Source organism: Triturus cristatus, chromosome 4_2 (genome assembly GCF_964204655.1).
Source record: "Triturus cristatus chromosome 4_2, aTriCri1.1, whole genome shotgun sequence".
NCBI lineage: Eukaryota > Metazoa > Chordata > Amphibia > Caudata > Salamandridae > Triturus > Triturus cristatus.
Window position 1 is genome coordinate 972,157,716 of NC_140586.1, and position 26,023 is coordinate 972,183,738.

Sequence of the window (26,023 nt, forward strand, 5' to 3'; positions counted from 1 at the left end):
TATTCTGCCCCCAAGGCCTCGGTACTTGTGAATGGACAACTCTCTCCATCTTTTAATCTTCAGAGAGGTGTTCGCCAAGGTTGCCCTCTTTCCCCACTTCTCTTTGTTTTATCTCTCGAACCCTTCTTATCCTCCATTCGCAATAACACTTCCATTTCTGGTTTCCCATATGGCTCTAATCAATTGAAACTTTCTGCCTATGCGGATGACATCTTACTATTTATTTCTGACCCTGAATCCTCCGTCCCCCCTTATTATCCGAGTTTCACTCCTTTTCTTTGGTTTCCGGTTATAAGATCAACTCGGACAAAACCGAAATTCTCCCTCTCACCTCATCCTGTCTTCCCCATCTTTTCTCTGCTACTGGTTTTGCCTGGAGTAGCTCCAAGATTAAGTACCTTGGTATTCTGTTTTCCAATTCCATCTCATCCTCGGTTAAATTGAATTTGTCGGCAGTTATTTCCAGGATTGATCAGTCGCTCTCAGCCTGGAATCCCCTCTTTCTCTCCTGGTGGGGTCGTTTGGATTCAATTAAAATGATGATCGCCCCTATTTTAATTTACACCCTCTCTATGCTACCGGTTCACATCCCTGCATCTTACTTTAAAAAAATTGATTCTCTTCTTTCTCGTTTTCTCTGGAAAGGTAAGAAATCCAGAATTTCCATTGCCTCCCTCCGTAAGCCTAAATCCAATGGTGGGGTTAACTTCCCTGATTTCCGTCTTTATCATAGATCCTTTTCTTTACGTCAGGCCTCGAGATGGATCTCATCAACTCTTTCTCCCTTCTCGCCCCTCTGGCTTCTTATTGAGCAATCTTTACTATTACCCTTATCCTTTGCCGAGGTGATGCGATTCTCTTCCAGGAATCCTTTTTCTCTTTGCCCCCTATTCAAACATACCTCTTCTCTTTTAAGTCCTTTGGTTCTCCCCTCCGAGGTCACACGTACATCCTTCTTAAATTCTCCTATTTGGTATAACTCTCTTATCCTTTTAAAAAATAGACCCATTTTTTGGAAAGCATGGAGGGTAAAAGGCATAATGTGGGTCAACCAACTTTTTGATGGTGTATCCCCTTGCTCTTTTCCCCAATTTCAACTTTTATTTCGGTGCCCTCGCTCCTTTTTGCGGAAATTCACAACCCTCATGGCAATTATCCTTGATTGTTTTTACTCTCTTCCCTCCTCATCATCACCGTCGTCGTCTCCTCCTCCTCTTCTTATTATTCTTGCTACACTCCCTAAAGCATCTCTCATCTATAAATCTCTTGTATCTCCTAATCCCAATCGTGTCAAATCTAAAGTGGAGCTTTCTTGGGAAACGGATTTTTGTTGTACTTGGTCAACTATTCTTTGGGATAAGCTGTGGTCCAGATCTCTAAAAATCTCCCGCTCTGCTTCTCTTACTCAATCCTTATTTTATCTGTATCACAGGCTCTACCTTTCTCCTCTTTCTTTATCCCGCTTTTCTCCCTCCTCTGACTCTAAATGCTGGACTTGTTCTTCTTCTGATGCTGACCTTTTCCACTTGTTTTTTCTGTGCCCTGTTGTCTCTACCTTTTGGGGGAAAGTGTGGTCATGCCTCTCCCGTATCTTCCCTCTTCCTTCCTCTTTTACTCACTTATTTCTCTTTTTGGGTAGCCTTTCTGACTCCTTGAATCTCCCTGCTCATCTACACGGTCTCTTTGACCTGACGCTTGCGCTTGCCTTCCAACATATTTCTTCCAACTGGAAATCTCTAGCTTCTATCTCCTTACAAGGCTGGTGGAATTCATTATGCCACTTTCACAGATTGGACGTTTCCTTTGCCTCCACTTGTAAACCTGCTCGTAATGTTGATTTTTTCTGGTTGCCTCTCACCACGTATTTGGACTGCTTGGCCCTAAAGAAACCTATATGTCTCAATGCAGAAAATTTTAAACCTCCTTGAACGTCTCGAACTCTCTCCTTTTGCTATTCAGTATAAGTTTTGTTTAATATTACTGCTTGTTTTATGATGGTAATTTCGCATCGCTGACTTTTTACGACTTTTACAATTTGAATATGTGTCGTAATTTTTAGATATTGTATGGTTTATTTTATTATCTTTATATCTTCCTTTCCTTCTCCCCCTCCCTTCCTCCCTTATCCTCCCCTCCCATTGCTTCCTTCAATGTTAAAAATTCTCTTAAAATGCTTTGTGGTTTCTAAAACTGATATTAGCAGTGTTAAGTTTCTCAATGGTTTCTGTATTATTGCAATTTATGCTGATATCTTTTTTTTGTCATCAACTCTTCAATAAAGCTTTCAAACATAGGAAAGAACAGAAGTGCTGTAAGAGGAGGTGTAATCACACTGGATGGAAAGGGAAGACGTGCTGATGGAGGAGGTGTAATCACACTGAATGGAAAGGGAAGAAGTGTTATAGGAGGAGGTGTAATCACACTAAATGGAAAGAAAAGAAGTGCTGTAGTAGGAGGTGTAATCACACTGGATGGAAAGGGAATAAGTGCTTCAGAATGAGGTGTAATCACACTGGATGGAAAGGGAAGAAGTGCTGTAGGAGGAGGTGTAATCTCACTGGATGGAAAGGGAAAAAGAGGTGCAGGAGTAAGTGTCATCCCACTGGATGGAAAGAGAAGAAGTGCTGTGGGAGGAGGTGTAATCACACTGGATGGAAAGGGAAGAAGTGCTGCAGGACGAAGTGTCATCACACTGGATGGAAAGAAAAGAAGTGCTGTAGGAGGAGGTGTAATCACACTGGATGGAAAGGGAAGAAGTGCTGGTGGAGAAGGTGTAATCACACTGAATGGAATCGGAAAAAGTGCTGTTGGAGGAGGTGTAATCACACTGGATGGAAAGGGAAGAAGTGCTGTAGGAGTAGGTGTAATCACGCTGGACGGAAAGAAAAGAAGTGCTGTAGGAGGAGGTGTAATCAAACAAGATGGAAAGGGATGAAGTGCTGCAGAAGAAGGTGTAATCACACTGGATGGAAAGAAAGGAAGTGCTGTAGGAGGAGGTATAAACACTTTGGATCAAAAGGGAAGAAGTGCTGCAGGAGGAGGTGTAATCACACTGGATGGAAAGGGAAGAAGTGCTGCAGGAGAAAATGTCATCCCACTGGATGGAAAGAGCAGAAGTGCTGCAGGAGGAGGTGTAATCACTCTGGATGGAAAGGGAAGAAGTGCTGTATGAGGAGGTGTAATCATACTGGACGGAAAGAAAAGAAGTGCTGTAGGAGGAGGTGTAATCAAACAGGATGGAAAGGGATGAAGTGCTGCAGGAGAAGGTGTAATCACACTGGATGGAAAGGGATGAAGTGTTGTAAGAGGAAGTGCGATCACAATGGATGGAAAGGGAAGAAGTGCTAGTGGAAGAGGTGTAATCACACAGGATGGAAAGGGGAGAAGTGTTGTTGGAGGAGCTGTAATCATACTGGATGGAAAGTAAAGAAGTGCTGTAGGAGGAGGTGTAATCACACTAGATTTAAAGAAAAGAAGTGCTGTAGGAGGAGGTATAATCACACTAGATAGAAAGAAAAGAAGTGCTGTAGGAGGAGGGGTACTCACACTGGACGGAAAGGGAAGAAGTGCTGCTGAAGGAGGTGTAATCACACTGGATGGAAAGGGAAGAAGTGCTGTAGGAGAAGGTGTAATCGCACTGGATGGAAAGGTAAGAAGCGTTGCAGGAAGAAGTGTCATCCCACTGGATGGAAAGAGAAGAAGTGCTGTTGGAGGAGGTGTAATCACACTGGATAGAAAGGGAATTAGTGGTGCAGGAGGAGGTGTAATAACACTGGATGGAAAGGGAAGAAGTGCTGCAGGAGGAAGTGTCATCACACTGGATGGAAAGAACAGAAGTGCTGTAGGAGGAGGTGTAATCACACTGGATGGAAAGGGAAGAAGTGCTGGTGGAGGAGGTGTAATCACACTGAATGGAAAGGGAAGAAGTGCTGTAGGAGGAGGTGTAATCACACTGGATGAAAAGGGAAGAAGTGTTGTAGGAGAAGGTGTAATCACACTGTATGGAAAGAAAGGAAGTGCTGTAGAAGGAGGTGTAAACATATTGGATCGAAAGGGAAGAAGTGCTGCAGGAGGAGGTGTAATCACACTGGATGGAAAGGAAAGAAGTGCTGTACAAGAAGGTGTAATCACACCGGATGGAAAGAAAAGAAGTGCTGTTGGAGGAGGTGTTATCAAACAGGATGGAAAGGGATGAAGTGCTGCAGGAGGAGGTGTAATCACACTGGATGGAAAGGGATGAAGTGCTGTAGGAGGAGGTGTAATCACACCGGATGGAAAGGGGAGAAGTGTTGTTGGAGGAGCTGTAATCACACTGGGTGGAAAGAAACAAAGTTCTGCAGGAGGAAGTGTCATCCCACTGGATGGAAAGAACAGAAGTGCTGCAGGAGGAGGTGTAATCACACTGGATGGAAAGGAAAGAAGCGCTGTAGTAGGAGGGTAATCGCACTGGATGGAAAGGGAAGAAGTGAAGCTGGAGGAGGTGTAATCACACTGGATGGAAATTGAAGAAGTGCTGTAGGAGGAGGTGTAATCACACTGAATGGAAAGGGATGAAGTGCTGTAGGAGGAGGTGTAATCACACTGGATGGAAAGGGATGAAGTGCTGCAGGAGGAGGTGTAATCCCACTGGATGGAAATGAATAAGTGCTTGTGGAGGAGGTGTAATCACACTGGATAGAAAGGGAGGAAGTGCTTGTGGAGGAGGTGTAGTTGCACTGATAGCTCATATAAATTTAGTTGGGAGCACTCTATCAAAACCTCCAAGAAATGGGTGATCTTGAGGTTGTAGATGGGGTTGTCCTATACTCTACCTTGCCTGTTTTCCATTGAGTTTGGGTTCCATGGCAGTCGGAAGTGGTTTTGAGGTTCTTACCTGTGCAGTTCACTGCTGCATACCTCCCGTCATAACAAATGCTCTGAATCTTTTTGTTGAAAGGACACTGCAGCACGGTATTTTCATCGCCTTTGCACTGGACATCAGAAATCAAAATTCTGTCATTCTTTTGTGCCCCGAAGGCTGAGGCTGGAGGGACTGAAATTGGAACTCCACAGTTCAGCTCTTTACACACCACAGTGGCATCTTTCATGTCCCATTGCCTGTCGCAGACTCTTTCCCAGTATTTATTAATCTTCACCTGTACCATCCCAGCACAGGGGGTTTTGGATCCTGTCAGTCGAACACTTGCTGTGTCATAAAAGAAAGAGATAATATTTATAGATAAACAATAATATTTATTCAACAATATCAAGACCTTTTTTTTCACTGTCTACCATAGTTAAAGGAATAGAGAGACAGCCAAAGAAAGAGATATGAATCATACTTATGCAGACACTGATAACTTCTGAGGTCAGAGGTCAGTTCCTATCACACTGTTCTGTGTTAAAGAAATGCCTCTAAAGTTTTGACATTTAAATCTTATTACATGAAATTAACACATTTTCCAGCTCATATAGATAGCGCATGATAGGGGAAAAAGCCAGTAGACACCATCCAACAGATTAGTCCAGCAGGATTTGTGACATAATCTTGGAATCAGTGGTATTTCACTGATGCAGAAAGAAGATTTCATTCACAAACACATTTCTTATGTAAGGTTGGATAGACAATGGGCCTACGGATGGAGAATGCACATTCTGGCTTCTCTTCAAGGCATGATTGTACCTTGTCCTTGTCAATGGTTGAACATCCATCGCATTTACATATTTGCATTATAATAACACCAGCAGCAACTGGTCTGAATCAATTTCCATCAATGATGCACAGTCCTTGGCAGAGTATTTTAACAGATTTTTTTCGAACTCACATTAACGATTTTCAGTGCATCAGACAGACAAATAAAGTACAAAAATGTGCAACACAAAAAAGTTAATTAGAAACTAAATCAAAGAGAGAGGTTAGGGATCTGTTATTCTTATGAGTTCAGCTGCAGCACTGAGAGAGAAAGCAAGTATGTTGACAAGAAGAGCGGGGAATGCACTTTCAAAACTACTTTTCAAGTGGAGAGAAAACTTACTCAATGGAATGGACATTATAACCCCATGTTGGACATGACCGTTTTACAGGGTCAGCCCCTACGTTTTTGCTTTCACCCTCCTGTTTTCTGAACCCATTTCTGTAGGCCGTTAGGGCTCTGAACACTTTACACCTGCTAACCAGAGCTAAAGTGATTTTTATCTCTCCCTTTAAACATGGTGAAATTGCCTACAGACGATTGGCACATTTAATTTACTTGCATCTCTCCAGTAAAGTAGTGTAATATATTCCCATGGTGTTAGAAGGCGACCTCAGAGGGGCCCGGAAGGGGCCCTGACTGCCCTGAGACCCACCCTCGAGGTATCGTAGCCGGGCACTGGCGGGAGACTCCTCCGGGGAGGAACCTCGTATCTAGGATCGTACACTCGGCACCACACGACAGAGAGACAGTACACGAGAAGTTCTTACGAGCAAATCTTTATCAGATCGGAGTTGTAGGATCTTTATGATCAGCAAGGCAAAATATATACAAGTAGAGCGCGTGCTCACAAAGTCTTGGAGGGGGGTTAGGAGGTAGCGGGACAGTCTTTGGGAATCAAATGCAGGAGCGTACCCGGCGCACAGCTCACAATCCTCGAGCTGGGGGATACGCTTGTCGTCGTGGGGTCCGGCGGGACCAAGAGAGTCTGTGGGAGCTGCGAGTCACTCAGCAGGTTCGAGTATAAGTTCGGAGGTCTTACGATCTTCGGGGAGCCGTGAGTCACTCAGCAGGGCTCAAGCACAAGTTCGGAGGTCTTACGATCTTCAGGGAGCCGCGAGTCACTCAGCAGGGCTCAAGCACAAGTTCGGAGGTCTTACGATCTTCAGGGAGCCGCGAGTCACTCAGCAGGGCTCAAGCACAAGTTCGGAGGTCTTACGATCTTCAGGGAGCCGCGAGTCACTCAGCAGGGCTCAGGTGTTCCAAGGTGAATCTGCCGGACAGTCCCAGAGCACCCCTTGTTATAGGGCGACTCCTCCTTGATGTCCGGAGTCAGTGCAGGCAGGGGTCTTGTCACCTGGGGGTCGCTTGTTGGGGGTTTCCTGCCATTGTCCTTTGATCCTTTCAGGCCCGGGTCGGGAGGAGTCCCAGACACCCAGCAGGCGTGGAGCCAGCCCTCGGGGAGGCCGGCGGGTCGATCGAAACCCACCTTCCCAGGGAAGCGCAGAGGTGTGATGGAAATTGCTCCTCCCTTTCTCATCCCAAGGGGAGCGTGATGTCCTCCAGCCGGAGTGGCGCCTATAGGCTAGGGTCGCGCTGGGGCCGGGCGGCCATCTTGGTGCATGAAGTGGGCACGCGGGCCCGGGGTGGCCGAGGGAGGAAGGCCACGGATGGGGGAAGTCCGGGTCGGGTGTGTGTGTTCTGGTGGGAAGGATCGGCTAGGCCGTGGGCTCGGGGCTGGTGTGAGGTGCAGGGGTCAGGTCTGACTATGTTACGAGGGCCGGGTCTAACACGCGTCCCCCCCAGCTGAAAGCCGGAGAGAACTACCCATCTTCTTGGGGGTTCTCTTTGCTGAGGCGGAAGAATCGGGAGAGGCCATCGGCGTTGGCGTGGTCCGTACCAGGGCGATGTTCCACGGTGAAATCCATCCCCTGGAGGGAGATTGACCACCGCAGAAGCTTGGGGTTTTCTCCTCGCATCTGCATGAGCCATCGCAAGGGGCGATGATCGGTTTGGACCCTGAAATGGGTGCCGAACAGGTAAGGGCGTAGTTTCTTGAGGGCCCAGACTACGGCGAACGCCTCGCGCTCGATGGTACTCCATCTCTGTTCCCGGGGCAACAGCCTTCGGCTGAGGAAGGCCACGGGCTGGTCTAGACCCTGGTCATTTACCTGGGAGAGGACTGCCCCGATGCCATGCTCGGAGGCATCAGTTTGTACCACAAACTCTTTGGAGTAGTCGGGGGCCTGGAGGACGGGGGCCGTACACATGGCCGTTTTCAGGGCATTGAACGCCTCTTGGCAGGCAGGGGACCACTGTACCTTCTTGGGCTGTTTCTTGGACGTAAGTCCCGTGAGGGGACCGACCAGGCTGCCGTAATCCCGGATGAATCTCCGGTAGTAGCCCGTGAGGCCCAGAAAGGCTCGGACCTCTGTTTGGGTAGTGGGGGGTTCCCAGGCTAGGATGGCGTCGATTTTGGGCTGTAGAGGGGCGACCTGCCCGCTTCCGACCTGGTGCCCCAGGTAGGTTACCGAACCTTGCCCAATCTGGCATTTGCTGGCTTTCACGGTGAGGCCCGCCTGGCACAGGGCGGTTAGCACCCTCTGGAGGTGCTGGAGGTGCTCACTCCACTCGGAACTAAAAACTGCAATATCGTCGAGATATGCAGCGCTGAATTTTTCCAGCCCGGCCAGGACTCTATTTACCAGTCGCTGGAAGATGGCCGGGGCATTTTTCATCCCGAAAGGCATCACGCGAAAGCGATAGTGCCCATCCGGGGTGGAGAAGGCGGACCGCTCCTTGGCTCCCTCTGTGAGCGCAATTTGCCAGTAGCCGCAGGTGAGATCGAAGGTGCTGAGGAACCGGGCAGCCCCGAGCCGGTCAATGAGCTCGTCGGCTCGGGGAATGGGGTGGGCATCGGCTCGGGTGACTTCATTGAGTCCCCGGTAGTCCACGCAGAAGCGGAGTTCTGGGGCGACCCCGGGGGCAGCTGTTTTTGGGACCAGGACCACGGGGCTGGCCCAGGGGCTGTCTGAGGGTTCGATCACGCCTAGGGTCAACATTTTCGAGACTTCGGCTTGGATACAGGACCGGACCCGGTCAGGGACTCGGTAGGCTCGGTGTCTTACAGGCGGGCTGTCCCCGGTATCCACATCATGGACACACCAGTCGGTGACCTTGGGGACCAAGGAGAAAAGGTCCGGAAACTGCCCTAGGAGCTTGCGGCAATCCTCACGTTGCTGGGGAGTGAGAGACGGGGAGAGGTTCACTCCCTCTACGGAGCCGTCCTTCTCCTTGGTGCACAGAAGATCAGGGAGAGGATCTGACTCTTCTTCGGACCCGTCGTCAGTGGCCAGTAGGAGGCTCAGCTCCGTCCGTACAAAGTGGGGCTTGAGGCGGTTCACGTGGAGGACCCGGAGGGGGTCCCGGGGTGACTGGACGTCTACCAAGTACGTGACCGGGCTCTTCCGCTCAACTACTTTGAAGGGACCGGTCCATTTATCCTGGAGAGCGCAAGGTTTCACGGGGGCCATGACCCACACCAGCTGGCCCGGCTGAAACTCGACTAGCGCGGTGTTCTGGTCGTACCAGCGCTTCATCTCCTCCTGACTTGCCTCCAGGTTGGCCTCTGCCATCTCCCGGAACCTCCTAGTCTGATTTCGGAGGGTCAGGACGTAACGGAACACGTCACGGGGGGGGCCTCGGGGCGCCGCCTCCCACTCTTCCTTGACCAGGCTGAGGGGCCCCCTGACGGGGTGGCCGTAGAGTAACTCAAATGGGCTGAAACCCAAGGATTTCTGGGGAACCTCTCGGTAGGCGAATAGGAGGCAGGGGAGCAGGAGGTCCCACTTACGCCGGAGGGGCTCTTCCAGGCCCGCGATCATCCCCTTCAGAGTCCGGTTAAACCGCTCTTCCAGGCCGTTTCCTTGGGGGTGGTACGGGGTGGTGAACTTGTAGGACACCCCGCACTGTTGCCATAAGGACCTCATGTATCGGGAGATAAAGTTGGTACCGCGATCGCTCACGACCTCGCGGGGAAAACCCATGCGGGAGAAGATTCCCTTCAACGCCCGGCCCACCACGGGGGCCGTGACGGTATGCAGGGGGATGGCCTCAGGGTAACGGGTGGCATGGTCCACCAGGACGAGGATGAACCGGTGCCCCTGGGAGGTTGGGGGGTCCAGAGGTCCTACAATGTCGATCCCGACCCGCTCAAAAGGGGTACTGACTACAGGGAAGGGTTGGAGGGGAGCCTTGCGCTTCCCTCCACTCTTCCCACTGGCCTAGCACATGGGACAGGACTTTCAGTGGGCTTCCACATCCGCTTTCGTTCTGGGCCAGTAGAAGTGAGTCACGAGGCGACTGTATGTTTTGTCCTGACCCAAGTGGCCTGCGAGGGGAACATCGTGGGCCAAGCCCAGGAGGAGGGTTCGGAAGCGTAGGGGTACCACCAGCACCCGGCCGGACCCTAGCTCCACCGACTTCTGTTCGCTGTACAAAAGGTCATTCTCCCAATATACCCGGTGCGTCCCCGTCTGGTCGCCTGCGGCCTGGGCCTCTGCCTGCTGCCGGGGCCCGACCAGGGAGGGACAGGTAGCCTGCTCTCGGCAGAACTCCTCTCGGGATGGGCCCCCCTCGTGGCGCCACTGGGCTAATTCGGCAGATCGCCTAACTCGGTGTCTGGGGTGGAGTCGGAAGGCGGGGGTTCGTCACTGGCGATCGACTCTTCTGGTGGGGGGATGTGGGGACCCTCGGCCGGGACCATCCCATCTTCAGGGGCCGGGGCGTCTTCGACGTCCCTCAGGGGGGTCAGTCGAGCCGCCATGGATCGAGTGGTGGCGCACACCCACTCAGGGAGGCCCATCATCCCTAGGTGGGTCTTGCGCTCAACTTGTCCCCAGGGGGAACTTTCCAGGTCGTTCCCCAGGAGACAGTCGACGGGCTGGGAGGTTCTCACTGCGACCTTTAGTTTGCCGACCACCCCTCCCCACTCAAAGGGCACCAGGGCTACCTTACATAGGCTTTCTGTGTTGTCGGCTGAAATGACAGGGCAAAATACGTTGGGGAGGACCTGGTCTTCGTGGACTAAATGGCTGAGGACCCCGGTGATACTGGCCCCTGTGTCACGGAGGGCTTCTACTTGGTGGCCATTGATCGTTACGAGCTGCCCATATTTCTTTGTGTTAGAGGGCAGGAGGCTCCCAGGGACCATCTCTCTATCTCCTAAGGATACTAGGGCCATAGCGGCGGGTTCCCACTCCTCAGCCTCCTCAACCTCCTCCCCCAGGGCTACATTGGCTATCTGTCTAGCGGGGGCGCTGCCTGGGTGGTGCGTGGGGCCATGGGGCATTCAGGGTCATTGGCGTAATGCCCGGGCTTCTGGCAACGAAAACAAGTGATGGTTACCCGGTGCCCCCGTCTCAGGGGGGGGCCGGATACAGCTGGTGGGGGTGCCGGGAAAGGTGGAGGTTGGGACTTCGGGGGACTAGCCTGGGACTCTCTCTGCCCTCCCTGGTCCCCCCCCCCTCTCTGGCAGGGTGGTCCCTGACTGGCACGGGGGTACTCTCCTACAGGGCCCCGGGAGACCCGGGTGTTGGTCCAGCGATCCGCCTCGACAGCCAGCTTCCACGGGTCCGTGAGCTTGCTGTCGAGCAGATGCTGGCGTAGTTCCACAAAGCAGTTGGCAGCCAGGTGCTCCCACAACATAAGGTCGGTTAGTTCTTCCAGGGTGGTTACCTTGCTGCCCTTGATCCACCCATCGAAGGCGTGGCTGAAGAAGTTCACATATTCCACCCAGGTGGTACCTGGGATCTTCCTGCAGTCCCAGAACTACTGGCGGTACATCTCCGGGGTGAGGCCGTACCTTGTGAGGAGGGCCGCTTTCATGTGTTCATAGGAGGTCTGCATGGAGGTGGGTAGGTCGAGCAGGGTGTCTCTCCCTTCGCTCAGGAATCGTCCCCATAACCCAGCCCCCCAATCCTTCTGCGGGACCCGATGGGAGGCCATGGCGACCTCGTAGGTCCGGAACCACTGCTGAATGTCATAATTTTTGTAATATTCTTTGACCACATCCTTGGGGATGTGGACCTTCTGCTCCGTCGGGGCGGCCGCCTCCCAGTTACCCGGGGGCCGCGCTTCTTCGCTTCTTGCTTTCAGTTCTATTTCCTTCAAGCTGCGTTCATGTTCTAGTTGAAGTCTCCCTCCCTCGTGTTCTCGTTGGAGTTTCTTCTCTTCTAGTTCTCCTTGTACTCGCAACTGTTCTACTGCTAGCTTTTTCTCGGCTAATTTCAACTCGCCCTCAATTTTGAGTTTGGCTAATTCGAGCTCGTGATGGCGACTTTTTTCTCTGTCTGCGAGTTCCTCCGGGGATAGGCCCCCGTCTGGTACGAAGCCTCACACCTGGTTGCTGCTGCGTTCTCCTTGGGAGGGTCCAGCTTCGTCGTGGGGCTCCCCCGCTCCTTCTGGGCGGGAGGCTCCAGAATCCACCCAAGCTTTCAGTGCCTTTTGCATATCTTCTTTGGTGTTGAGACCAGTGGTAGCGATTCTGAGTTCCTTGCAGAATTGCTTTAGTTCTTTGTGAGTGTACTCTTCCAGCTGTTCCACCTGGAACACGGTACTGGCGTCGTCTTCTATGAGAACCGCGGTGTTTCCTTCTGCCATCTTTGTCGGTAGTGCGTCAGCCGTTCACGGTCCGATCTCTAGATTATGGGCCCGAATCCCACCGCTGCCACCAATGTTAGAAGGCGACCTCAGAGTGGCCCGGAAGGGGCCCTGACTGCCCTGAGACCCACCCTCGAGGTATCGTAGCCGGGCACCGGCGGGAGACTCCTCCGGGGAGGAACCTCGTATCTAGGATCGTACACTCGGCACCACACGACAGAGAGACAGTACACGAGAAGTTCTTACGAGCAAATCTTTATCAGATCGGAGTTGTAGGATCTTTATGATCAGCAAGGCAAAATATATACAAGTAGAGCGCGGGCTCACAAATTCTTGGAGGGGGGTTAGGAGGTACCGGGACAGTCTTTGGGAATCAAATGCAGGAGCGTACCCGGCGCACAGCTCACAATCCTCGAGCTGGGGGATACGCTTGTCGTCGTGGGGTCCGGCGGGACCAAGAGAGTCTGTGGGAGCTGCGAGTCACTCAGCAGGTTCGAGTATAAGTTCGGAGGTCTTACGATCTTCGGGGAGCCGCGAGTCACTCAGCAGGGCTCAAGCACAAGTTCGGAGGGCTTACGATCTTCAGGGAGCCGCGAGTCACTCAGCAGGGCTCAAGCACAAGTTCGGAGGTCTTACGATCTTCAGGGAGCCGCGAGTCACTCAGCAGGGCTCAAGCACAAGTTCGGAGGTCTTACGATCTTCAGGGAGCCGCGAGTCACTCAGCAGGGCTCAGGTGTTCCAAGGCGAATCTGCCGGACAGTCCCAGAGCACCCCTTGTTATAGGGCGACTCCTCATTGATGTCCGGAGTCTGTGCAGGCAGGGGTCTTGTCACCTGGGGGTCGCTTGTTGGCGGTTTCCTGCCATTGTCCTTAGATCCTTTCAGGCCCGGGTCGGGAGGAGTCCCAGACACCCAGCAGACGTGGAGCCAGCCCTCGGGGAGGCCGGCGGGTTGATCGAAACCCACCTTCCCAGGGAAGCGCAGAGGTGTGATGGAAATTGCTCCTCCCTTTCTCATCCCAAGGGGAGCGCGATGTCCTCCAGCCGGAGTGGCGCCTATAGGCTAGGGTCGCGCTGGGGCCGGGCGGCCATCTTGGTGCATGAAGTGGGCACGCGGGCCCGGGGTGGCCGAGGGAGGAAGGCCACGGACGGGGGAAGTCCGGGTCGGGTGTGTGTGTTCTGGTGGGAAGGATCGGCTAGGCCGTGGGCTCGGGGCTGGTGTGAGGTGCAGGGGTCAGGTCTGACTATGTTACGAGGGCCGGGTCTAACACAGGGCCTGTAAATTAAATGCTACTAGTGGGTCAGAAGCACATGAGAGGCTTTTTCCACATGGTGTGGGGCTGCCCAGTCATCCAACAATACTGGCTTAACATATCCAGGATCCTCCTGGAGGTGTGGGTCTGACAATTGAGGCCTCCCCCAAAATTGCCCTTCTTGTCTCCTGGATAACATGGGTGGCCCGAGGGCTGGGAAAGCGACTGGCAAAATGTGACATCGCCAAGCATTGGAAGGCTCTGTATGCCCCACTCCCCTTCATGAGGGAATGGAGAGCAGGTGTGGACAGATGTGCTAAATTAGAAGAACCCATCTACTTAGCGCGTGGATGTCCCAAGAAACGTTCTGAACTTTGGGGACGATGGTGGGCATACTACTGAGTCAGCATGGGGAGAGCCCAAGTTGGGGAAGAGGTTCCATGCAGAGGGGGGTTTATTGTAACTGGCCCCTGGGGTCCCCTTGAATGGGCTGCAAAGGGTGTATCTTTTACGTGCTGAGTTTTCCAAAAGCAATAAAATGTTATTAAAAAAATCTGACTGCTTTGTGCCAAACTAGCAGTGGGTTCAGCACAGGTTTATGTGGGATGTGTGTGTGACTTTACCCAAACACCAATGTTGGTTGCTGCTTGAGCAGGGCTTGTGTGCAGTCCTTGGAAAGACAGTGATAGAGAGTGTGAGGGTAGGTTGTTATGTAAACAACCAGATATCAGCTCTCCCTAGTTTTGTTGAGGTGCAGCACAATTACACACCAGCAATAAGTTTATGTTACGGATCTGAAAGCTTTAGCGCTTGAACTGTGTACAATCTCCTCCTCTGTAAGAAAAAAGCAGCAAAGAGATAAAAGCAGTTCTACCATTTCCATCCCTCTCCCTCTGAGTCAGTACTAATGTGTGCCCTTTTCTGTGTGTCATGGGGCAGGCATGAAGAAGCAGGTAGGGCCCATCTGGGCACCAAACAAGTCAGATCCCCTCAGTATTCTTGGAGTCTCAGCATCATTCCCTCCTACAGTAGGGTCTCAGTGTGAACCAGCGATGCGGGATCTTAACGGGGAGTGTATAGGAGTGTCGGATTCAGGGGATATGAAGGTGTACGTATGATGGCATGGATAGGTGTGCAGGCTCTGGCCATATCCAAAGTGCCCACTCTGTACCTGGCTTCTTGCAGTAGCATCCTCCTCTCACAACCCACCCATTGCTTCACCTCCCTCATCAATGTTGCTCTTTGGCACCCCCCGGGTGTCTTCCCATTCCTCACCCTCTCTCGCTCGGCTAGAATAAACACATCCTGAAATGTACTTGTGGCTTTGGTTTTAGCTGTGTGTGGAAACCGTCTTAGGAGGCAATGGCCTGGGGAATTTGGAGTGTCCATCCCCGTGACATCTGCATCAGTGGTTATGATTTCCCCCCAGTAAGCCACAAGCGAAGGACACGACTAGAACATGTGGAAGATGTGGGCTCCCACTTTGCCACATCGGCGTCAGGCGGCATCGGCCTAGTGAAAGTATCTCATGATGGGCTCTGGTGTTAGGTATGATCTGTGACGGATATAATATGTGATCGTCTTAAAACATGCATTCCCAGACACCTTCAAAGTTCTCTATGGTGTGGTAGCCCAGTCCTGTGCCTCAATCGGGGTTCCCAGGTCCTCCTCCCGTCGCAAGCACAGGCGCTCCAGCGGATGCTGGAGGTCCTCCCGTATAGCCTTGTACAAACATAAGTAAATAAATAAATAAATACATAAAACATGAGACTGCCTTTATGATGATAGCTTAGAGAGCCGAGTGATGGCAGGTTTGCAGCACCCTCGGCGACAGCACCTCATTGTTTCCATAACAATGAAGTTAGTGCTCTGTGTAAGAGGAAATTGCCTTGCGGTAGATTGAATTCTGCTCAGAAGTCCTCGAACAGACACATTGCAGAGTCTTGAAATAGGTCTCCTACTTTTGTTGGCCCTTCTTTTAATCAGGAGTCCCGACCTCTCTAGCTTCCACCATGGAGCAGTTCTCTTAGCAGTAGAAGGGCTATATACTGAGAGTAAGGACCCTTGCTATGTTTTTTTTGCAAGCATCAGTTTGAACATCTAGTGATCACCTGCAGCTATTTATTAAATATTAAAGATTTGTGTCCCCCTTGCACCACACAATAGGAAACAAGAGCGACACACCTCTTAAGTTAGATTTATCAAGCCACGCAAGGCCACCTTGCATGGTCATGCGTGGCATGATGAATCTTGAGTAACACAACACAAGGCAAATCACCTACTCTGCCCAGTGAGGTGTTCCATGGGTGGAGCGTAGGTGTTCCCACGCTTCCACCAATGGATTATAGCACATTACAAGATTTACCATTACTGGTAGACTTGGGAACGCATCAAAATGATACACATTCCAGGGTGAGGCATAACGAGGAAATATGTCTTTATTCTGCAGCACACATAGAAAGAGGAAAATGTCAATCAGGATTAATTTTGTGCAGGAAGATGCCCCTTCCTGCACAAACATAATCCTGCTTACAATGCAGGGACCCTTGCACCATGGTACAAGGGTGACTGCGTTGGCTGTAGGCAGCACATTGTGAGCCAGAGCAGGGAAAAGGCAGAAATGCGCTGTATCTTGTTAGATATATTGCATTCCTGCCCTATCATGCTGCACTGCGTGATTTTTAGGTCTTCCCTATGCAGCGCGCATGCGCTGCTTAGGCAAAAAGACCTTTAGCCATCGCTTCGGCTTTGCAGCCAAAAACGTGCAAGCGCTCCATTGCCTTCAATGGCAATGCGTGCACGTGTGGTGATTCACTTGCGGGAGCGCGCGGCGCCATATGGTAGCAATTATCGCTCCAGGCGCGCTCGCTCCTGCGAGTGAAACGCTTTCACTTTTGCCGACACTTTTTTTGTATCCAGCTTTTGATGCTCTCAGCCTAGCTCTCCTGCTGAAGGCCAAGGCTGCCGGATCTTGATTCTCATTTCTACCAAGACATTTTGCGTACACGAAGACCGATTGTGTCTCTGGTATGTCGTAATCACTGTGGATTTTAATTTTAAAAGGTGCATCTGGCCTCACATATCAGGACCGGCAATACAGAGCTTTCTTGTGTTTAGTCAAGAGCGCCATCTAGTGGGAAGTGAATGTAGAGCTGGATTTTCTGCAATTGAGAAAATACTGGAATATGTTCACTGTTTAGGAGGAGAAGCTGCTTGGCAAGCACCTGATTCATCCTCAATGAACATAAACATTGCAGAGTGATTTAAAAATATAGATGAACTACAGGATATCCGGGACGCCTAATTATGAAAAGTGTGTTCACAAACGCAGTCTAGAAAATAAATACGCGCCGGGATTCAGCACACGGGGAATGCCTATGATCGAGAAATAGAAGACCAACAAAAACCAACACACAGTCCAAAGCTGCATCTACACGTTCTTGGACTCATACAAATGCTGCATACAGTTACACCTCAAACACCAAAAATAGGTAGGATTTTTCAGGTTGCAAAATTGCTCGTTAGCATATTTATGAAGCCCTCAAATATTACATGGCATGACCTTTATTTACTGTGTTAGTGATATTATTGTAGATCACATAATGAATCGGGATTTCACCGCGGCTTAAAGTCAGGATACGATGCAGATAGAGAGCATTGGCTGTGGGGCTAGACCCGGGAACCAAAAGCAGGCCTGGCAAAAATGCTCAGAGCAGCCCCGCTCCCGTTGTCTCCTTATTCGATTTCTCTCTTTCTCAGTCTCCCTTCTCTCTTGTCTTTCTTCTCCCTCGCTGATCACTTTCTCTTTACCCACCCATCTGTCTCACTCTTGAAGCCTGCCCGTGCCTTTTGCAATAACCTCCAGGAGCTGCATAAGTGACAGAGGCACCATTAATGGCCCAGGGCTTTCAAACCAAGCCTCCCAGGGCTTCAGTCCACCAGGAAAATGCCCGGTGAAATAAAGGCCTGTCCGGCCCTGATTGGCTGGCATTGTGTCCTCACTGTACTCCCCAACCCTACACGTGCCCCTTCCTTTCAATTGACTTGTGTACGTGGGAAAGCACACACGTACCTGTGGGCCACTTACCTGTGTGTCGCAGGTTTTCGGTCCTGCTTATGGGACTGCACCAGGATGTGCACCCACCACATCTGGCTAGGCGTGGCCAGAGGGGTTAAAATAAAAGGGGGTAGACTGCTTGTGCTCTCTCTCTCTCACAACTGCATCCCTGTGTTGTGTGCCAGTTATTGGAGGTCAGTAATTGCTACAATGTGTCCTGTCGGGTCAAAGATTTGCTTAGTATCAAAGATATTAAATAACAATCACTTAAACTTGTAAGTTCAATAGATAAGTCCATTAAATGTCTCATGGTATATATGGCTGTTGTACAGTTAAATCACAGGACAAACAACGTAATTCAACAAGCATTGGCATAGCCAATAGGTTCGCTTTTGGGACCTTGTAAGTATTTAGTTATGCAGCACAATATCCTTGGTGCAACAACATCAACCGTTGCATGGCTAAACACTTATAGAATCCCAAAGTCGAGACCTATTGGCTATGCCAATGCTTGTTTAATAATGCTCCTAGCTGTATCCTCGACAGATCCTTTATAAATGACATGCCTTCTGTTTGGATGAAAAGCTCCCCATTTGTGATGGTTGTCTGCACAGCCACAGCCAGGACATCGTTATATAATTGAGTGCAAAAAAAAGCAAACAAGCATTGGCATAGCCAATAAGTCTCGCTTTTGGGACCTTATAAGTATTTAGTTATGCAGCACAATATCCTTGGTCCAACAACATCATCTGTTGCATGGCTAAACACTTATAGAATCCCAAAGGCGTGACCTATTGGCTATGCCAATGCTTATTTTTATTATTGTTTTTTTTATTCTCCCCTTCCTTCGCGACCCCTATGCCCCCCACCCCACAAACCCGACCACCACTCGTTGCAAACACAGCGCAATACTGATTGTGAGGGAGCAACAAAGATCGCAGTACTTTTCTCCCATTTGTTAGAAAGTGCAGTGCCTAATTATTCAACCATTGGGAACGGTAATGCTTGCTTGTTCTTGGGGTGTTGAACAGTTTAAAACATCTAGGGGGTAACAGTTATTATTATTTTTTTTTAACCGGGGACCGACAAAGTTTGACATCTTTGGAGTGTTAATGATGTAAATGTGATCAGAGTGTGGTGGCATGGGCATACAGAAGATGGCACCATAATGTATGGGAGAGCATGTGGGAAGAGTTTGTTGTGATGAAGGGCTCTGCGTAGATTTTAGGAGATGAACCAAACAAAATCAGAGAACTTCAGTATTTCTACAAAGCTGAAGATTAGTTGTAATGGAGTGGGAATTTGTTATTGTGGTCAATCTGTTTCACATGCACTTGGAAATATTTTTGTAATAGTGTGCTGAAATCAAAAATAAAAAATAAAATAGAAGACAGCAAGATAGGACTGTCACTTAATGTGCCACATAATGGGGCAGAACTTGCCTTTTCTTGCCACATAAGCTTAGCAAACCCCTGTTGCATAAAAGCATGATCTGGTTATCCACTGCCACCCAATCAAAGTGGACCTGATTGCAATGTGTGGGGTTTATGCCCCAGATGGTTACGGGGAAATACATGTGGTCAAAGGGAATCATGTAGGGATCAAAAGGGGTCGCTGGGATGTGTAACAATGAAATAGGAGCAACAAAGATCATTAGGACTCCCGAAAAGACATTCACGAGACACAGGTTAAGGGAGGTTATTTGACAAGAATGAAGAAAAGCGCTTCAACTGTTGAAAACTAAAACAGCGATATGATTAAGCATTCACTGAAGACATGAATTCTCTACAGTCAAAACGTGTTTTTTGTCTTATGTTGACTAATGTCCGGAGTCCATTTTGTATTGCCATGTCTCCACGTGCTTTGCACGAGAAGAGTCCTACCTCTTCGCTAGTTGCTCTTGTAATCTGCCTAGTAACAGTCTATAAATAGCTCCTTTGTCCGTCTGGCGCATGCCCAGACTTGACCACATCTGTAATCAGTTAGTCCTTGTTGACCATGTTTTCGCGGGCTCAGGAATTGTTAACTCCGCCCATATATTGATCCTGTATCGAAAATGTCCATAAATGGTAATGAATTTTGCTCTATGTTGTATCCACCCACTTATGAGCCCCTCTGTTGTGTACAAAAGGGGACCGTGTACGCAAGTTCTGTGTGCTACTCTATGCAATACTGAAGAGTGTTGTGTAGGTTGTAGGACCACCCTTAAGGGTTAATAAACTCTGCCTTTGTATTTGCAGTTTCCGAGCCAACTTCCTTCTAGTTTTCGTACTTAGGAGGCGAACCCTTGTATTTTGCGGGCCTAGCTGGGGCCTGTACTCATCAATTGGCGCCCGTCACGTGGGGCTCATCGGCGACTCGGATGCTCGAAGGACTGGTCGTGACGAAGGTGAGGAATTTGGCCGGGGATGTGATCACTGCCAGCGGCGTCTTTTAGTCCTGGCATCCCGAGGTTTTTCTTCCTTCCCTTCCGAGCTGACCATCTGGGTGGCGCCGGTCCTCGACTGAGACCTCTTCTGTCGGTTTGCCGCGTGATAGCCGTTTAGGCGAATTTTGGAACTTGGCAGTTGGAATCTGGACGCTCTTGATTGGTAAGAACCGTTGTACGGTACTTGCTCCGAGTTTTGAAGCCTGGGTTGGCTATTTGAGTTTGATTTGTGATGACCGGTCATATTTTGTATTGATTACTGTGAGAATATATGCGTTGCAACACATATAGGCAGGTAATGTGGAGATATTTCTCCGGAGTTGTTTAAATTTGAACGGCGCAACATTTAAGTGCAATTTTTTTGATAATACTGCATATTTTGCATTATTTTTGAGCATGCTTGCTTTTAGCGCACTCCGTAAGTGGTGCTGCTGCTTTGGAAACCGGTTAAATCTTGAGGAATCTGCTCCAGCCCCCCCAGAGGGGACTCCTAATAGGGATATGTATGTGAAGCATGGTCTTTCCTCTATAATGTACAGCACACTGTGGAGGAAATACACCAAAAAGGATCCTGAGTAGGCCTGGGCGAAGCACTACGCTACGCTCGCGTAGTTTGCGAAGTTGGCGCTACTTCGCGCTACGCGAACTGCACGTAGCACAGTGCGAACACGCGTAGCGTAGTTTTGCGTAGTGCTGCGGTCATTTTTTGCTTGTTCACGGTCCTCAACGTCAAGTTGGCGACCGCGAGCAAGCAAAATGACATCCCGGCGAGACTTTTTCCTTGTTTGCGATCAGCAACATCAAGTTGGCGATCGCGAGCATGGAAAATAAACCTCCCGGCGAGATTCCCAACGCGAGGTTTCTCATTGCGAGGGGTCGCGTATGCTCGCGACCGCTCGCGATGAGAAACTACCAGTTCGCGTTGAGAAAGCTGTCGCTCGAGTAAAAATCTACTCGAGCAGCAGAAAACTACAGCTCGCACTGTGCAAGATGCCATTTTCAATGATTGCACAGTGCCGGTTGCTTGTTCGCACTGTGCAATCATTGAAAACAACATCTTGCACAGTGCGAACATGTTACTACGCAGTTCGCGAAGTGCTACGCGTAGCTCGCGTAGTGCGAACTTCACTTTGCGTAGCTTCGCGAAGTGCTACTTCGCGAACTACGCCCACCCTTAATCCTGAGTTACGATGGCCTTTGTACGGATCGTTTGATATGCGTAAGATTGAGTATGTGGAACAGTGTATGTGTAAACGGCGTGCTAGGCAAGACATTTTTGAATGTGTGCGGTTATGGGTGAAGGAAGTGCGTGAGCGGGAGAAACGTGAGAAAGCGCTGATTGATAAAGAGCAACGGAAAAATGATCATGTGAGAGCGCAGGAAGCGAAGCGTCTGGGAGGAAAGAGAACTGGCGGAGAGACAAGAGAAAGAGCGTAGGTTGCAAGTATCGGGTCAATATGCTAATCTTGAAGATGATTTTTATTTATTAGATCGCTCTCCGCCCCCTTATGTTGGCGCGTCTGCCCCGAGGTCACAGGATTCTGGATCGGTTTCAGATAAGGTAGACACGCGGTCCATGTTATCAACTGATCGTATGGGTGAGCTTCGGAAAATGTATTTTCGTGCGCTTAAAGGCAAGCTATCTCTTACTGAATTATTGGCATCTTTGGAAAGTTGGCAGGATAGGGAAAAGTTATATTTTGCTGAAACTTTTTCTGACAAAGTGGTTACTGCCTTTCGGAAATATTCTGATGTTTTTGAGCCTGATGATATAGTATTAGATTCTAAAGCATTACGTAACGGTGTCTTTTCTCCCTCTAAGGTACCCGATGTGGTTTGACGGCTGTTTGTATTGCGGGACGCGGCGTTTGAACTCAAAGAGAAAGCGCGCCAAAGGACAGGGGAGGAGGAGCAATTGAATCCACATATCGGTGGGAAACAGTCGGCTATCCTTCAGTCAGATAAGATTGAACTAGTGCATGCTAAACCGATGCGAGAGGCGGCACCTTTGTATGTTCCTCCTAAAGGAGCGGGAACTAGTTCAGACATGTCTTCCCCCGATGCTAGGGGATATTTCATGAATAATTGGGTTTATACTCCCTGGCATAGGACTGATGTTATGGCATTGAAGAATGCATTGCCTGACCCCCGCAAGAATCCAGCGGCCTTTTATGAAGAGGTCGAAGGGGCCTTGAATTCTTGTACTATGACTTTAGCAGATATAGATTTGTTCTTTGGGCTCATTTTACCACCGGATATGTGGAGATCTGTGCGGAAGGTGGATGATCAAGCCGTTTTTAAGGCCAAATGGTCTGAGATTGAGGATGAGGATAGGGAGAGAAAGCCTGCACAAAAACCGCCCCGGCTTATTTTAGATCTTCCTGCTGCTATCTTGACTAAGTTGAAAACGATTATTCACCCTAAAACGACTGACTGGAATATGTTAGCCTCGTGTAAACAGAAGGTTGATGATCAGTTTCAGACTTTTTTACGCGCTTTGAGGAAACATTTCATGATTTCAGTGGTCAGTCACTTACGGATGATACGGGTCGACATCTTTTTGTTGATAAATATGTGGCAAATTTATTACCGGGAATAGCAGCTCGATTAAAAGCGAGTGAAAGCTCTTGGTCCACCTCGTCTCCGGCATCCCTCCTGACTATGGCTCAGTATTATGAGCGTCAGGAACAAGAAGCGAAGGGTCATGAGGAGAAGAAATCGAAAGATTTGAAAACTAAGGTGATGTTAGCGCAAGTGTATGGTCTGCCTCGTCGGGGTGTTGAGAGAGGTAGAGGGGGATTTTATGGTTCCCCTTCGGGTCGGTCGGATGTTAATAGAAATCAATGTGCGTATTGCAAACAGTTGGGTCATTGGGCCAGGGATTGTCGGTATTATATGCATCTCGTCGGGGACGTGGTCAGGGACCACCGAGAGGTAGAGGGGGCTTTTCGAACTTCAGAGGGAATTCCAATGATCGTGCTCGATTTGATCCTAACGTGCAGCAACGAGATAGACCTAATGTATTTGATCGGCAAAATCAGTATAAAATGTCTGGGAATGACCGCCCTGGGTACCATGATTCGCAGCATGGATAGGATTGCGTTGGGTGGGGGTTGGAATCAGTTGAAGTGCCAGTTGATCAGAGGGGTCCTTATGTTACAGCAAATGTTCTGGGTTCTACTGATCGGTTCCTAGTTGAAACAGGAGCTACTCGCAGTGCGCTGTCCAAACAATTGGTTCCGAGGGCTCCCCCATCTGGCTTAATGGTTACATCGGTAGGATTTGATGGTACACTCTCTCGAAGCCCTCTATCCCAACCCCTTGCATTTCATGTTGACCAACTTTCTGCACCCTGTACGTTTTTGCTTGCTCCGAACACGCCTGACAACATTATGGGTCTTGATATGCTTAAGCACTTCAGAGCTACGATCCGCTGCTCCCCTACTGGAGTACGTGTGATATTAAATGATAATCACCCCATGGCAGAACGGATGTGTGTGGTTGCAGAGGATACTGTATTAGCTTCTCTCCCTCGTACTTTGTGGGCCACTTCGGATACTGATGTGGGACAGATGGTGATTCCCCCTGTACACATTAGTGTCAAGGAGGGTGCTGTGTTACCACGCCTCCCTCAATATCGTATTTCCCAGGAGGGGGAGGAGGCACTCATACAGATTGTGCAGGATTTGATTAAAGTGGGAGTAGTGGAGGAAGTTCCATACAATGTCTGCAATAGTCCTATTCTACCCATTTTGAAGAAAGACACTGATACTAGGGTTTATCGTTTTATTATTGACTTAAGGGAGGTGAATAAGATAGTGATACCTCAGTATCCAGTGGTTTCTGATATTACGACGTTGCTTACTCTGGTCCCGCCAACGGCGACCACATTCTCGGTTATCGATTTGAAAAATGCTTTCTTTTCGATTCCTATTCATCCTGATAGCCGGTACTTTTTCGGCTTCACTTTGAATAATCGGTCTTATAGATTTTGTAGAGTCCCTCAGGGTAATACAGAGAGTCCTAGCATTTACAGTCAAGCATTGAAAAGACAATTGGATTCCTTTGTTCTGCCTGATGGTGTAGCCCTTATACAATATGTCGACGATATCTTGTTGGCGGCCGACACTCCTGAGCTATGTGAGAAGTGCACGTTATCCTTGCTTTCCTTTTTGGCATCTCACAATCACAAAGTGTCGAAGAAGAAATTGCAATTCTGTAGACCCAAGGACCAAAGGTGACTTACTTGGGTCACCTTTTGTCTAAGGAGGGGCGTGCACTCACACCAGATTGTATTCAAGCAATTTTGGACACGCCAGTACCTTCCACACAGAAGGACGTGCGTGCATTTTTGGGTCTTGCTTCTTTTTGTAGGCAATGGATATTGGGGTTTTCATATATAGTTAAACCATTGTTAGCACTTTTGACGAAAGATACCCCAATTCCTCTTCCCTGGTCAAATGAGTGTGAAATTGCATTTCAGCAATTGCGACAAGCCCTTTGTCCAGCACCAGTGTTAGGTACCCCTGATTATACGAAGCCCTTTACATTGTATGTACATGAGAGAGATGGATGTGCATTATCAGTTTTAGTGCAGATGCACGGCGACAAGCAGCGCCCTTGTGCATATTTTTTGGCCGTACTTGATCCTGTTGCCCGAGCATTGCCTGGTTGTTTTCGCTCGGTTGCGGCGACAGCTGTGTCAATACGCCAAAGCGAGGGAATTGTGCTATCTCATAAGCTGTTGGTATTAGTACCCCATGCTGTTGATGCCCTGCTTAATCAGACAAAGACGCAGCATTTGACCAGTACTCGTTTAACGGGATATGAGTTGACGCTTTTGGCTCCTCATATTACACTGAGGAGATGTGCAACGTTAAATCCAGCCACATTGTTGCCGTTCTCGGAAACTCAGTCTGAAGCACAAAAAGCACATGATTGTATTCTCGTGACTGAGGAACAGACAAAGGGTCGTATTGATCTCCAGGATACGCCCTTTACAGATGTAGATGGAGAACTATGGGTGGACGGATCATGCCTGAAGCTACCAGATGGAACGACTTCAGCAGCGTATGCAATTACCACATTACAAACAATAGTGAAGACAGCACGCATACAGCAGAAATCGGCTCAAGCAGCGGAACTGATAGCATTAACACGAGCATGTGAGCTCAGTACAGGATTGTGTGTGAATGTTTATACAGATAGCCGCTATGCCTTCAGTGTAGCGCACGATTTTGGCCTACTCTGGAAGGAGAGAGGGTTTCTAACATCACATGGAGCACAGATAATGTATGGAGAGTTAGTTCACAACCTTTTGACTGCATTAACATATCCAAAGAAGATTGCTATAGTTAAATGTAGTGCCCATAAAAAGGTGGTTGATAAAGTTGGAGAAGGGAATGCTTTGGCAGACCGGGTGGCACGAGAGACTGCGATGCAGCCTGACTCTACTGCAATGTATGTTGTGAAGTCACAGGCAGAAAGATGGCACGATGCTAGGAGAGAAGTGCTAGAGATACAGAGGACCGCTTCCGATAAGGAACGGGGGCAGTGGTCCAATGATGGAGAACTGGATGATGAAGGGTGTTGGAGAAATAAGCAGATGGATAAATGGAAGTTACCCACAGCTTTCGTACAACCTATGGTTCAGATGGCACATGGACTAGCACATGTCGGAGCTTTTTGTAAAATTACTCACACGAGTTTGGGAGCATCCGGAGATCGCTAGCACGGCAAAGAGGGTAGTGCAGACTTGCATGATTTGCCTGAAGTATAACTCAGGAAAGGGTACACAAACTCCAGCAGGAGGATTTGCAACACCTACTGCACCCTTTGAGGTTTTGCAGATGGATTACATTCAGCTTGAACGCTGTAACAATCTGAAGTATGTTCTAGTAGTGGTTTGTGCCTTCAGTAAGTGGGTTGAGGCATACCCCACGAAAGACAATACTG

General features: G+C 49.3%; 1 protein-coding gene across 1 annotated transcript in view; it reads right to left on the reverse strand.

The window, feature by feature from the left end:
• Nucleotides 1–26,023, reverse strand: part of LOC146839179 (CD5 antigen-like) — a 621,574-nt gene that overhangs the window by 469,190 nt on the left and 126,361 nt on the right. Inside the window, exon 3 of the mRNA XM_085603206.1 lies at nt 4,874–5,185. Within this exon, the coding sequence (XP_085459332.1) occupies nt 4,874–5,185 (312 nt within the window). The remainder of the gene's footprint in view (nt 1–4,873; nt 5,186–26,023) is intronic.